Genomic DNA, 14822 nt, shown 5'->3' with positions numbered 1-14822 from the left:
CCCAAATTCTCTCCATTAGAGGGACTCATAGGAGTGTAGTGGTACAGTACATGGAAGAATTCCTGTACCAAGATCTCGGAGTCTGACCAATCCTCTCTTGAGCTACAAATGGAACTTCAAGGTAACATAGCCAGTTCTAAAGGCTAGCAACTTAGGTGAGTCTCAACTTGTGACTGTCTGAATGTTACCAGGGAGGGAGCTCTGACAGATCTCAACAGTGGAGACTCCAGCTCATCAGAAATTATAAAGTCCTCCCAAAAAAAAAAAAAATCTAGGCGCTGGAGGCCTCTGATAGCCTATAATAAAGACTTGGGCTGTTACCAGAGGCAGAAATGCCTACTGGTGAGACAGAGATTGTTGCAGTACTGAGGAAGCTGCAGGGTCTGCAACCATCTGCGGAACTGTGGTAACAGACCAGTGTCGAGATATGCAGGATAGCCCTGTGTCTACAGCTGTGTCATGAAGGATCAGGTGGTGCCACTGCAGTAGGTGCTCTGGTGCTAGAGGGCTTGTTTATATAGGGCTTCTTATGGTACAAAAACCTTGGTCCTGGACTCAGCCAGAGATTCAGCCATACCCTCTGAGGGATGCACAGTCTCCTGAAAGTGGGTCATATGGGATGACCTACCTCTTTTCTTCGTCCACCTGGCTGGGGAGGCGTACTTCTTTTCCTTTGAAATCATCATTTCTGGAGCTGCAGACGAAGCTCCAACAGTGGCCAAAGCAGCCAGCAATGTTGAGGCCAACATAGAGGAGGAGGGAGCAGACCCCTCTGGAACTAGAGTACGTTTCATTAGGCAGGAGTTCTAGTCTCGTTTCCCTGTCTTTTTGGACCGGTCTTTGAATACCAGACACACTTTACATTTTGAGGGCAGGCAAGAGACCCCCAAACACCATAGGCAACTCAAGTGTCTGTCACTGCAGGGACAAGTCCTGCGGCAGGTCTGGTAGGGGTTAAGCCCTTAAGTGTAACAGGTTGTGCTCCAGCGCAAATGAAAGGTCCAAGAAGAGGAAGGGGGAACAGCCCCTCGCTCCCAGGAGCACAAACATGCTAACCAAAAATTGAAAAGGGGATAACTAAGTAAAACAACAGATAAAATAAATAATGGAAAAAATGGCAGAAACCTGAAGACAGCAGAACGCTCCATTCTGAGCTGTAGGCAACGAAGAGGAAGCTGAGTGGCAGCAGGCTCATGCCTCCTTTTATCCTCTTGTTTGATGCATGAGGCACAGCTCAGAGCAGAAACAGCCCTGTGGACACTAATTTGCAGTCTCCACTCAAGAGCGCAAGCACATCTTAAGGTGGAGCATCCATAGGCATGAACTTAAAGAACTGAAACATTTATTTATAGGTAGAAGTGAAATATACTAGGACAATGAAAACAAGTCAGTCAGTCAGTCAAGGCCTTTAAAAAAAAAATACAAAATGATGAGAAAATCCACTCTTGAAGTCTTTCAAACATGATTAACTTGTACCAGTATCTATCATTGACGCAACATATAAAAACCGAAAAAACTCAAAGGATTGGCAGCTTTTCGTCAATGTTCTTGTGTTTTGTCGTCTGTATTTTACTTTTGATTTTATTTTCTGTTGTAAGCTGCAGAGATTTAGGGGCTGTGAAGCTGTGACCAAGGGAACTCTCCCACATGGGGAAGAAAAAAGGACCCAAGAAGCTGACTCCAATTAACTACTTTTTTCAGAGTCTGCTGGAGTGGGAGGAGGCTGGGGTTTATACAAGCCAGACCCAGCTTATTCCAGAGAGGAGGAAGAGCAACACCAGCAGCACCCAAGAAGACTAAGCTGAAGGAGTGCCAAGAAGAAAAACTGCCCTGGAAGGGGCTGGAGGAGAGGCAGCCACCTTGGGGAAAAAGGTATTGAAGTTGGGGAAGGTGGGGCACCAACTAGGACCTGCATTGCTAAGAAACTGTGAACTTGCCTGACAGGTAAGAGAAATATGTAGACTCTGGTTGTAGATGATAAACTAAATACTGACACACCTCTTTAGTAAGGTCTCCTACATCCTCGCTGGTGTCCGTTTTCTTCCCCCATCCTGTCTGTGGTTGTCAGGTCATCTTGGCCCATCAGACAATGCCCTGGTGATATTTGGAGCTGTGGGATTTGGGACTTATCTGGAGGGCCACAACACCTTAGTGATCTCCTGCTGAACTCCCTGGGGCTTCTGAGATGCATCTGGTTCACAGAAGCCTATCAAACCTCAGGCCCTGGTTAATCCTGAGTTCTAACAGCATACCCTAGCTGTCCTGGATGCAGACTATGCCTGTTTATCTGATATGGTCTCTGTGGATTCCTGCTACTGGCCAGGAGGAAAATTTTGCCTGTCATCTGAATGTTGCCTTCAGCTATCGAGTCTCAAGTGTGATCTTACATCTGTGGAGAGGGCTCCCATATGGTGCCAAATTCAGCCTAATTTTTTAACACAACCCCCACCCACATCTGACCATAACAGCTCTCCTTTACCCTTCAATCTATGTCTGTTTGGTTCAGAAAACTCATTTAACAAAATCACAGCTTTGTAAGTAAGCTGAAACTATTTTAGCTGCAGCCTCATTTATATTTCCATCATAACAAATGAAGCTGATCTTTTCCTTCCATTGCATAGTGAATAAAATAGAAAAGTTTACACTGCGTGCAGCTAAAGTTGAGGCCTGAAAACTGAAAGAAACTTCAGCCATAGCTTGTGTTGTGGGGTGTACAAGTAACAGTCAACAGCAAATCACGACATACTCATACCTTGAAGCAGCATATGAAAAGGTTTTAATCCTGCCTAGAGATAGCAGAATGGTAAATGGCAGCAGGGTGTCAAGTTCAATACCTGAGCAACTTAGCCCATGACCGACCAAGGCAGGAAGTGAGGTTAGTCCAGAAGCAAGCAGCTATGAATGGTGTGTTCTGTCAGAAGCAGAACCTGAACTGATTTGTCAGTCAGAGTAACCAGAGAAGTACCCCACCCCACCCCAATATAAACAGCATCAAGTTGAATGCAGATTGTAGGACACATTTTAAATACATTTCAGAATAGTGAAGGAAGCATAAGCTCTTTGAGAAAGGACCAGGCAAGTATCTGTACAGTCCCCATCACAACGGGACTGAGTCAACTAGGGCCTCCGGCACTACTGTCTCAACAACATGCCTACTTGCCTATTGGCAGTATAAGGAGAATCCATCACTGCTCCAACATGAGCTGGAAGCGATGCAGAGTAGGAAATTAAGGCTGGTGAGAACTCTTGAGGAGAGGTAAGATACTCAGGAGACTGTGGCTGTTGATGTTGCTGTGCAAGGATCCGCTGATGTAAGAGAGCTTGCTGGTATTGTTGCACCTGAGGAAGAGACTCACCATTATAAAGTAACCAGAATTCATGTGGCCATTCAACAGGCCACTTTCCTTTTCCTTCTTGTACAGTATTTGGACTTGCAATATGACTCAATCATCGTAGTTTCCAATGTTGTTGTAGCTGTATTGGTCCCAAGATATAAGACACGAAGAGGGTGAGGTAGTATCTTTTATTGGACCAACTTATGTTGGTGGAGGGGACAAGATTTCGAACTTCACAGTGCTCTTCACCTTCTCCAGACCTGAGAAAGAGCTCTGTGAAGCTTGAAAGCTTATCCCCTCCACCAACAGACGCTGGTTCAATAAAAGATACTACCTCACCCATCTTGTCTGAAATTAATATATGAGGAGGAAGACAAAAAACATCAGGCTATGGCAAAGCCAAAGTTACATATTTCTGCTGAAACTGCAAGAAATCAGTATTAGAGCATTTATACTACTAATAAAATTGCTTGTTTAATAAATCACTCATTGAAACATACGAGTTGGAGAAGGAAAAAGATCAAAGTAAATATATAATTGCTACCATTTTTTTTTAAAATTACACACATTCAATATACTGAGGGCACTGTATGGCAGCACAGAGGAGTCCTTACAATGCTGTACTGTATGCACCGTCAACAAGTTATGTTTTACTATATCCACTAAAGGCTGAAATGCTGAGTAATGTTCATTTTAGTAATCTTGGTGTAAATTATCTTTGCAAAAATTATAGTTGCCCACATACCCAGATAAATCTATTTTGATGGGGGGGGGGGGTGTAAAATCTCTAATTATGTTAGAGATAAGAGAGTGTACTAATTAGATTGGGCTAATTATTTTTCCATGTCCTTTTTTCTACATCACAAAGGTGGAGTAAACTGACAATATTATATCTATTAATAAAAATAGAAAAATTTAAAATTAGTTTAACCGTAAGTCTAATGAAATAAAACCACCTTTGCAGTCAGGTTCTAAGTCCAGAGGGACTGCATACCGCAAAACAATAGGAAATTATTCCATCTTGTTAAGAAAAGACCAGACCACCTACAAAAGATCTCTTTAAAGCAGGAAAATTCTGAGCTTAAAGTTTCCACCGTGATGTATCTACATACTGCAGCACACGTACTATGTAAGAACATTTACTCTTTAGGGAAATCATGATACATCAAATGGTAAATAAAGGAAAGGTTTAACTTAACTGATATTTTTTGATGTTTGTTAACTCAAGACTTTAGATATATTTTAAAAGCTGCATTCAAGAATATTTCATATAAACAAACTTCAGTCAATGTAACATATACTTGATTTCAAATGCTTTATCATAAGCAAGTGAAAAATTCTCTCTCTGCTCTGGTGCCCATCCTATATTTTATGGCATACTCAGAATATTTATTTATGAACAAATATAAAAAGTAAAAACAGGAAAATGAGATGTTGAGATAGTATGCATGGAGTAGCCAAGTTAACATTACTCTGAGAAAGTTAAGGTTCTAATAGTAATGTTAACTCAGCCACGTTTGTGCATACAACTGTCACCATTAAAATATTTACTGGCAAAGGCAAGCAAAATTAATGTATGTTATGCTATACTTCAGTATCTACTTGTAAAAGCAAAATTATAAATATTTTAAATGGTGTCTACTGTAGTGCTTTATTTTCTATTTTTGTCTTTAAGGACCAGACTTCCACAATTGTGTTCAAAATGAGTGTTCGGTTAATATGACTGCATGCAACTGCAGAAGCTACATGTACTATTAGCCAATTGTGATAAGTACCAGTATAATGGAGCCTGAAGGGGAGCTGCTGGATATTCAGGCCACTTAAGAACCCTATTTTAAGCAACCACTTTTGAAAAAGTCTTGGCCTGAAAAGTTTATTTCAAATATTGGATTTTATAGAGCTTTAATTTTCTACCAACCTTTAGACGTTGAACATCTGCCTACGTTCTTGTAACAACCAAATATCTCTCAGGCTAGTGAATAACTACTCAGCAGTGTTTCAGGCAGTATGTGTTAACTGTACCCAAATCTACACATTCTTTAAAATGTGTTCATTATAAAATCAGTTAACAGATATGAACAGAGAAACATGTTAGCACTGAAAGCTGTAGCATATTGGGAAACAAATTAGATGATTCACTGCCCAATATTTAAGATGTCTATTGCAGCTCAGATACCTATTAAGACTACTATACATTGCAATTAATCTGTACAGCACACCAACTAATCAAAGAAAGAATATCAGCATCTACAGGCAACATACCATGGCAGGATACTGGGATGGGGAAGGTTGTTGTTGGTACATAGATTGCATCATAAGTTGTTGTTGGACCATTTGCTGGTGCATTGCTTGTTGATACTACATTTAGAAAGAAAGAGATATTTCTGAAAAAATTAACCAAAACAACTCAATGAGTAATGATTTTAAACAGCTTGTTTAAAAAATGCATCTATATGCATCAGCAAGGAGAGCAATGGTTAAATAAGAGTAAAACGCACTATCAACAATTGGTGCATTTTAAAACACGTTGTTCTGATAGTACAAGATATAAAAACTGGGCCAGTATTTAGTCTATTTTGCAAGTGAACACTTAAATGAAAACTCAATGGTCTACCTTAAAAAGCATAGAGTCCTGTGGGGGAAAAAATTATGTATTATGGACCCACTGAATCTGTCAAACCTGATTGCTCTTTTAGATTCCCTCTCAGATGGTTATTTATTGTATAACTCACCCTCAAATGTGTTTTAGGCACCACACAGTACAAGTAAAATGATGTGATCCTCAGGAAATTTAGGAAGCCATACTCAACAGAACACACGTTTAAGTAAGTCTTTTAAGGATACACAGTGTCAACAGAAGAGCTGGAGCAATGCAGAATCACAAATCACCAAAAGGGAGCACCTTTGCTGACCATGGTCAAAAAAGGGATCATAATGTTTGCGAAGTAGTATTTACAGGGGGATCCAACAAGAAGGGGAATCTGTCTTCTGCTCTCACTGCTGCTACCCTCCAGAGTCAAAAAAACCTCAACAGCTATGGGAATTTTACACTGACTAGGCAAAACCACAGAATGAGAATCCTACACATAAGATGGCATCTTTAGAGAACAAACTATTGCTGACAGTCATTGCCAGCATCACGTTGCTTTCCTAGATTGTTGGAATGAAAGGGTGTCTCACACAACACATCACTTACACCTAGTGCTAAATCAAAATCCAGCTAGGATCCGAGTTCAAGCAGCCGGAAGAAACAGCAACTGGTTAGCATGTAGAATGTAACTATAAAAAGTGTGTTACACAACAGATGTAGGACAAAGGGGAAATAAGACAGTCCACTTTGCTCTCTGCCTGAAAAAGGCAGAAACCCCCCCCCCCCCCCCCCCCCCCCCCAGTAGTAGAAAAGTTTAAATTTCCATGTGTAATTGAAATATAGAATTTAAAAAGAGGGCTTACTCACATTTAATTATTTTTAAACATGGCATTTTCCTTTAGTAAAATAAACCTGTACCTGTTGCATGTAAGCATCCTGAAGTAATTGTTGCTGTTGCTGGTGATGTAAGTGGTGCAGTTGCTGTAATCTCCAGTCCCCCTGTTGCAGTTGCTGCAGTACTCTATTTTGTTGTGGAGGGTGCTGATTGGTCCCTTGGGACAAGATCTCTTGTCCATTTCCTGGTCTTAGGGTTCCTATAACATTTTTAAAGAATTTTATTAACTCGTGTATTGCTGAAGTTTATTGGCAGAATTGTCAGTAACAGTCACATTTTTATTTTAACACTCTTACTGCAAACAAACTGTTTTCTAAGTCCGAGTATACAGTTACTACGTTATTACTACATCACTCAGGGGTGTGAAAAATCCAGATTATATGGACCCTAGCCCCCCACGTAGACAGCACTATGTTGGCCAGAGGGCTTCTCCTGCCGACGCAGCTCTTGCCTCTCCTGTCAGTTTACAGCATCTTCACCAGAAGTCTTTACAAATTCAAGTTTGTTGCATAGACCTGCTCTAAGAGTTTCCTTGACCAGTTTGGGAAATTGAAATCTTAAGAGAAGGTAGAATTACAAGGTAAATTTTATATCTCTGAAGATATCTTGCAGAATTCTCACTCTAAGAGTTCATGCCTCCAGCCTGAATCATGTGGGAAACTCCCTTTGCTCTTATGATTTGACTCTATGGCCTTTGTCAGCTGGTTCGAGGGCTCTTCTTTACTGAGAATGCTCAGAGGTCCCAAAACATTCCAGTGAGTGGGAACTTGATACTGAAATAGACAGTTCCTTTTATTCCATTTGTATCCTTCTGACTCTTTAATGTAATGAATATACCTTGATGCATGACTCATCCATTTAGGAAAATATATATTTGCTTGTTGTGGATCACTCCACACGCTGGCAAGTTAGGCACATGAAGTCTTCATGCATCAAGGTAAATCTAACTCCTCACACATTATAGTTGCTTAAGATTTTAAAAAAATAGCTAGGAAAAAATGTTTTTGTATATTCAGAGATCTAGAGCATATTGACACAAACATTTGCAATATACTGAACACACACACTGGGCCAGATTCTCCAGTCCACACAGTCCTCTTTGTGCAGCCTTTATTAGGTAAGTAGTTACTAACGTACTACACACTGTTGTCTAAGTAAGATGAAGTCAGGTAGCTCATGTATCATGTATCTCATGTGTAACATTCTAGGCCAGTGGTATAAAACTTGTGCCCTGGGGCCACTTGTGACCAAAGCTTTAAGCAGTGGTCCTTGAGAGCAACTGGGTTAAGAAAATAATTACAAATTATTCTCATAAGTATCCTGCCACTTTTCAAATTAAGCACCTGAATCAGTCTTATCACTGTATGGGTGCACAGCCATCATCTGTTGCAGCTGCTCACGCGTTCCCCTACTGGCCATTTTCTGCTTTGCAGGGGAAAAAGGAAATCTGACCTACCTATCTCCGGGACAGGAGCCCTACGGAGAGTCAGACAGGAGTTTGACTGCCTTTGCCTGTGCCTGGGAGAGTGTAGCCAAGAATGGTTCCCCTCCCTCAGACAGCTATGTGGGAGAGTCCAGGATACAGGAAAAAGGAGAAGTTGAGAACCAGCCACCTATTATTACATGTCCCTGATTCTTTGCACCAGTTACAATCTGAAGGTTGCTTTCACTTGTGCCACGTAATTGCTCTCCAGCCACTCCCTGCAACATGCCCTCTGCATCGTGGTCTCTAGAGAGGGTGGTGAAGGAGCAATATATGCTGGCTCTACACCTACTGGCAATTCCCACATTGGGGTACTTTCATGTAATTTCTGTTCCCTTTATCGCAGGGATCAGAACAACAAAAACCACGGTGGTGTAAGGAGAGGTTTGAATGCAGGCTCCACAAGCCGTAGGAAGATTAAACTGAAGTCCCAGGCAGTAGGAGGTTCTCTGACCAGTGGGAGAGCATGTGTGTAATATTCCTTTGAGGGTGACAAGACTAAGCAATACTGTACAGGCAGATGGCAAGCTTGGCTTGCTGTTAGGTGGGTCTCAGAGATGAATAAAAGGCCAGACTGTTTTAAATGCAATAAGTAGTTGAGGACCTTCAGTACAGAGGCCTGGACGAGGTCCAGACCATGCTGGGCTGCTTGCAACAAGAACATCTCCCATTTAAATGAATATGTTTTTCTGGTAGATGCTTTCCTGCTCTGTATCAGGATTTTCTGGATCTGAAGGAAGCAGTCTCTGTCCATGGTACTCAACCAGCTAATAGCTATGCTGTCTTTGGGAGGCTGCAGTGACTTCTGGATTGGGAAGTGTATCTGGTTGTGAGGCTGTAGCTCAGCTTCAAGCAGTCTGGGAGCTGGACCAAAGGCTGGATGGACATGTGTAATCAATCTTTAAGCCAGAACTGCTTCAGCCAGTACAGAGCTACAAATAATTCTTCATTTGTCCCTTTTAATCTTGGAAATCATGCTGGGGGATCTGGGGAATTGGAAAGGCACATAAGAGACCTTGGTACCACTGCAGAAGGAAGATGCCCAATAAGACTAGACTCGTGCTCCTTCTGGAACAAAAGTTCTGGCACTTGGTGTTGACATCAGTGGCGAACAAATCTATCACCAGGGTCCCCACGTCTCATCTCTATGATGGATCTAGGCAAAAAATCGCTGATGAGTAGTAACCAACTGTCTGCTCAGGACGTCTGCCACGTTGTTTCTGCCATCTCAGTTATCTGGTGTTGATGACACATCTAGAGTTTGACAGCTTCCAATCCAGGCAGAGGAGAGATGAACTTGTGCTTTCTTGATTGTTTATGTAGGGGAGGTGCTATCTGTCAGGATCCGCACTGTGGAGTTTTGAAGAATAGGTAGGATGGCCATTAGGGCTATCCAGATGGCTCAGAGCTCCAGGACACTGATCACAACAGCTACCTCTGGGTTTAAAGTGACTGTCACAGACTAGGGATTTCTATCATTAAAAACAATGGAAAAATAGAACAAATCTTCTCCACCACCACCCTTTTGGGGGTGGGGATGGGGGGAAGGAAGGGTGTTAATATTTAAGTCCTTCAGCTTGAGTGAATTACCTTTTTGCACACAGTTACCGAATTCACCAGGAACCGATACTTTTACTGGTGTTGCTGAGCTCTGGATAGTTAGCACATTAGAAGTGGCAGTGCTTGAATTGCCCTTTGGTCTTTGTCGTGGTGCAATTGAGGTTTCTGTTGGTCCAACAGCATCTGTTATTCTATAATGAAAAATTTTCCAGAGAAGACATTTCAATGTATATGACTATTCTTCAGCTTTATTCAAGATACCCTTAAGCCCATCTTCTTTTTGCATACCTTTAAATTTTATGTTAATATTTCTAAGTTTTGATTTCTAAAAATATTGAAGACATTGAAAAACCCGACATTACTTTTGGAGAACAAGCCCAAAGACCTGCCTACTAATTCAGATAAACTCTCAAATGTCTATAGATACCACAAGAGGGGGCCCATGCAACAACATTTCCAAGGAGACCAAGGTGACTGAACATCATTAACATTCATTCTTCCTAAGTGCAAGTGTTCTGTTTTTCCTGGAGACATATATTGATCATAACTTAATGACAGAATGCAACTGTTTCAGAGTTTGAGCAAAGTACTGTGATTGCACCATGATGATCATTCATGGAATATTCCAGAAACTCAACACTAATATAGAAAAAGTAGGAGATGATAAAATTTTTTTAAAAGCAAGAATCCTTTCTTCTCTCTTCATGGTGGTCAAAAATCTACAGACTCTAGAGCTTCAGTCATTTCCAGTTCTATTTCGCTATTTGGGAATTTTATAGCAATGCAATATTCTGCCAGAACATGAGTAAAATTTTCCAAAAGTGCCAAACTGACTTAGGAGCAAGCCTTAACCTCATTTCAAAAGGTACTTAGGCACACAGAAAAGGAGTACTTGTGGCACCTTAGAGACTAACCAGTTTATTTGAGCATAAGCTTTCGTGAGCTACAGCTCACTTCATCGGATGCATAAAGTAGAAAGTACAGTGAGGAGATTTTATATACACACAGACCAAGAAAAAATATACATTGTATGGAGAGTGATCCCTTAAGATGAGCTATTACCAGCAGGAGAGTGGGGTGGGGGGAGAGAAAACCTTTTGAAGTGATAATCAAGGTGGGCCATTTCCAGGCATTAACAAGAACTTCTGAGGAACTGGGGGGGGAGGGAATTAAACAAGGGGAAACAGTTTCACTTAGTATAATGACTCAACCACTCCCAGTCTCTATTCAAGCCTAAGTCAATTGTATCCAATTTGCAAATTAATTCCAATTCAGCAGTCTCTCGTTGGAGACTGTTTTCGAAGTTTTTTTGTTGAAGGATAGTCACTTTGAGGTCAGAAATCGAGTGACCAGAGAGATTGAAGTGTTCTCCGACTGGTTTATGAATGTTATAATTCTTGACATCTGATTTGTGTCCATTTATTCTTTTACGTAGAGACTGTCCAGTTTGACCAATGTACATGGCAGAGGGGCATTGCTGGCCAATGATGGCATACAGCACATTGGTAGATGTGCAGCTGAACGAGCCTCTGATAGTGTGGCTGATGTGATTAGGCCCTATGATGGTGTCCCCTGAATAGATATGTGGGCACAGTTGGCAACGGGCTTTGTTGCCCTGGTCTGTGTGAAAATAAAATCTCCTCACTGAACTTTCCACTTTATGCATCCGATGAAGTGAGCTGTAGCTCACGAAAGCTTATGCTCAAATAAATTGGTTAGTCTCTAAGGTCCCACAAGTACTCCTTTTCTTTTTGCGAATACAGACTAACACGGCTGCTACTCTGAAACCTGTCATTAGGCACACAGGAGGCTAAGTCAAGTCAACTAGGAGCTTTTGAAGTTATCCTATCAATATGTGCCCCTATCACTAATCTGTCAAAAAAAAACAAATGCTAAAGAGACATTTTTTCATAATAAAATATTCTTATCTATTAAAATTACCATCTCAGACTGCTAAAAACATTGACCTTTAAAAAAATTCATATACACACAAGTCCTGGGTATCAGGAGCAGTTTTAGCATATTAACCAAACATATAAGAAAACTTCAGGTGCATAAAATTGCTATAAAAATATCTACATCAGAATCCACGAAGTTCTACATTATTTTACTCACCTGGCTTTTATTTGGCTTTTTCTAGCAGCTGCCTCACTAGCTGTCATGGGTTCAGGAAGAGTTGAAGGGACAGGAGAATTCTTCAGAAAAAACACATGTGAATTAAAATATAAAATCCTGAAAGTTGTTACAAATTGAAGAGGAATACTGTGGCTTCTTGGGGGATCTTAATTCATAAACAAAGTATCAGACAGTGCTTTGGCTCAGTATTGTGGTTAAACACACATTGTCAGATTAAATGTATTAAAAATGTTTCCTTACCTATGTTACAAAGATTGTGACGCTGCACCTCATGTTCTTCACAGTGATGTTATGATAGCTTTATGGCATAATTATGATACATTTTGTACATTAGGCATGTGAAGTGTCATTGGAAAAGTTATGATTTGATTATTATTATCCTATCTGTATGCATGTATCATCTTTTTATCTGAAGTTATGAATATTGACTATATCTGTATTTCAAATGTAGTTACACCTGGCTAATGCCCACTAGACAAAATAGTGGGTGGAGAAGGGCCTATTCAGGGCAATGGGCCATTATGAAAAAACAATAGGCTTTTGGAGAAGCTTATCTCCCACCTGGTGAGCCTTCCTGTGAATGCTCCAAACAGCCTGTAAGTACTGGCTGCTATGACTCTACAAGGACATGTGATCAGACCACATGATGCTGGACTCCATCCTGGGATGTCAGTATTTTTCCACAGACTGGTCTGGGAACCAAGCTTTGAAACAAAGGGTTCCCACCATATGCAAAAGCTATATAAGGCAGGGAGTGACATCATCTGTGGTTCTTCACTCCCCACTCAAGACAACTCCTGGAAACTCCTGAGGAACAAAGACTAAACTGGGGGAAGTGCTAGACCCAGGCTAAAGGGATTTCTAGCCTGTGAATGAAACACCTGGGGATTCCAAGCTGTAAAGCAAGTGCACTTGCCCCGTAAGAATCTGCAACCTTCTTGTACCATCTCTTAGGGTGAGAATCTGCTAATTCATATCCAGTCTATCTAGTATATTAAGCTTAGTTTGGTTTTTTTTTTTATTTGCTAGGTAATCTGCTTTGATCTGTTTGCTGTTCCTTATCATCACTTAAAATCGATCTTTTGTAGTTAATAAATTGTTTTTGCTTTATCTTAACCAGTGAATTGCAGAGAAGGGTTTGGGAATCATAGCTCAAAGGCTGTTGGGTATTCCTCTCCACATTGAAGGAGGGGGGAAACTTTGAGCTTATGCTGTTGAGTTCCCCATGCAGCACAAGACGGTACAATTTTGGGTATATACGCCAGAGGGGGGGCATGCCTGGGGAGCTGGGGGTTGCCTTGGCTGTAGCCTTCCTATGGGGGGCTGGTCAGAGAGCCTGCATGTAACTGCAGCTGAGTGTGTCCCTCCCTGTATGAATGCTGGTGAAAGTGCAGACTGAAGGGCTTTGCAGCTTGTCACAGCAGTACCATGTGAGAGGGAGCACAGGCTGGTGGGTCAGGGGGCTCAGTGTTACCCCAGTTCCAGGTGGAACCCCATGGAGAAACCATCACAGAGATTATTAATTGCAATTTTTTAAAAAAAAATTCACCATTATATAGACTGCTTTTAGCTTTCTCATCTTGAATAGAAGTCAGCTAAGTCAGTTTAACTTTCAGGCTCCCATGCACTAGCACAACGCTGTTACGTTTGGGCTGCACAGAGTGCAGAGAATATTTGTTTTAAAATGTTTCCTTCGGAGTTTTCAAACACATTCATGGAAACATTTATTTTCACCATACGCTTTATAAAAGATTTTTTTTTAAAACACAAAACCTACATTTGGATAGAATTTGACACTATTCCTTCAGAAAGGAAGAGAGGTATCCCCCCCAAAATGGTGGTTCAGACCCCCCTCATGAGCAGAAAAGAGGGCACTTCTTGTTCTTGTGAAGAGATCCACCTTCAGCAGACCCCATCTTAGGAATATGTTTTGGAGGACTTGAAAGTCTAGTTCCTATTCACAGTTCTGTGCCATGTGTCCGCTGAAAACATTGGCTGTGGTGTTCTGAATGCCCAAGATGTAGACCACCAACATTTAGATCTGATGAGCTATGCACCATTTCCATAGTATGTTGATATAGAACACGCAGGACACACTGTCCATCATGACCCGACCGATGTGCCTCTGAGAGGCAGGAAATGGAGGCAGACATTCCTGACAGTCCTGAACTCCAAAAGATTGATGTGGAGATTGGTTTCCTGCGTTGTCCATCTGCTCTGAGTCATGAGAGCATTAAGGTGAGCTCCCTATCCCAACAATATTGCCTCTGTTAAAGTTAGTGATGGAGTTGGGAAACAGAAGGGAATGCACATCGAAATGTTGAGTTGATCTTTCCACCAATCCAGGAAGCTCCTCAGTTGTAGAGGAACCATCACCTGTTTGTCCAAGGTGCGGCTGCCTAGAAAACAGGTCATTCTGAGCCAGCCTGGAAAGAAGTGGAGACGTAGCCATGCGTGTTCGGTCACAAAACCGCAAGCTGTCATGTGTCCTTATAGTAGTCCAAGGACTTCCCTGAATTGTCTGTACCAAACTTGATACGATTATGAACTTGTCTAAGGGAAGGCAGGCCCTGGCTGTCAACGAGTTCAATGAAGCCCCTATAAATTGTATCTTCTTTATGAAGGTTAAGGTGAATTTCCTTACTTTCAGCTGAAGACCCAACTTTTGGAACAGAGCAAGGGCTCTCTGGGTGGAAGATAGCACAGCTTCATAAGAATGGTCCTCGAGTAGCCAGTCATCCAGGTACTATTACTATTACTAACAGCTAACTATACTAACCAACCTTATCAAGCAACTCTAAGAAGAATACACAATAGCCACGG

At 41.4% G+C, this 14822-nt stretch overlaps 1 protein-coding gene across 1 annotated transcript in view; it reads right to left on the bottom strand.

Moving 5' to 3' along the window:
- The window catches only part of BMP2K (BMP2 inducible kinase), a 104341-nt gene that overhangs the window by 31953 nt on the left and 57566 nt on the right, over positions 1-14822 (bottom strand). The window contains exons 9-13 of the mRNA XM_037896740.2: positions 11979-12058; positions 9894-10054; positions 6844-7019; positions 5598-5693; positions 3161-3339 (exon numbers count right to left, since the gene is read on the bottom strand). Of these exons, the coding sequence (XP_037752668.1) occupies positions 3161-3339; positions 5598-5693; positions 6844-7019; positions 9894-10054; positions 11979-12058 (692 nt within the window). The remainder of the gene's footprint in view (positions 1-3160; positions 3340-5597; positions 5694-6843; positions 7020-9893; positions 10055-11978; positions 12059-14822) is intronic.

The sequence above is a fragment of the Chelonia mydas genome, chromosome 4 (assembly GCF_015237465.2).
Source record: "Chelonia mydas isolate rCheMyd1 chromosome 4, rCheMyd1.pri.v2, whole genome shotgun sequence".
NCBI lineage: Eukaryota > Metazoa > Chordata > Testudines > Cheloniidae > Chelonia > Chelonia mydas.
This window is presented reverse-complemented; position numbering and strand designations above follow the sequence as displayed.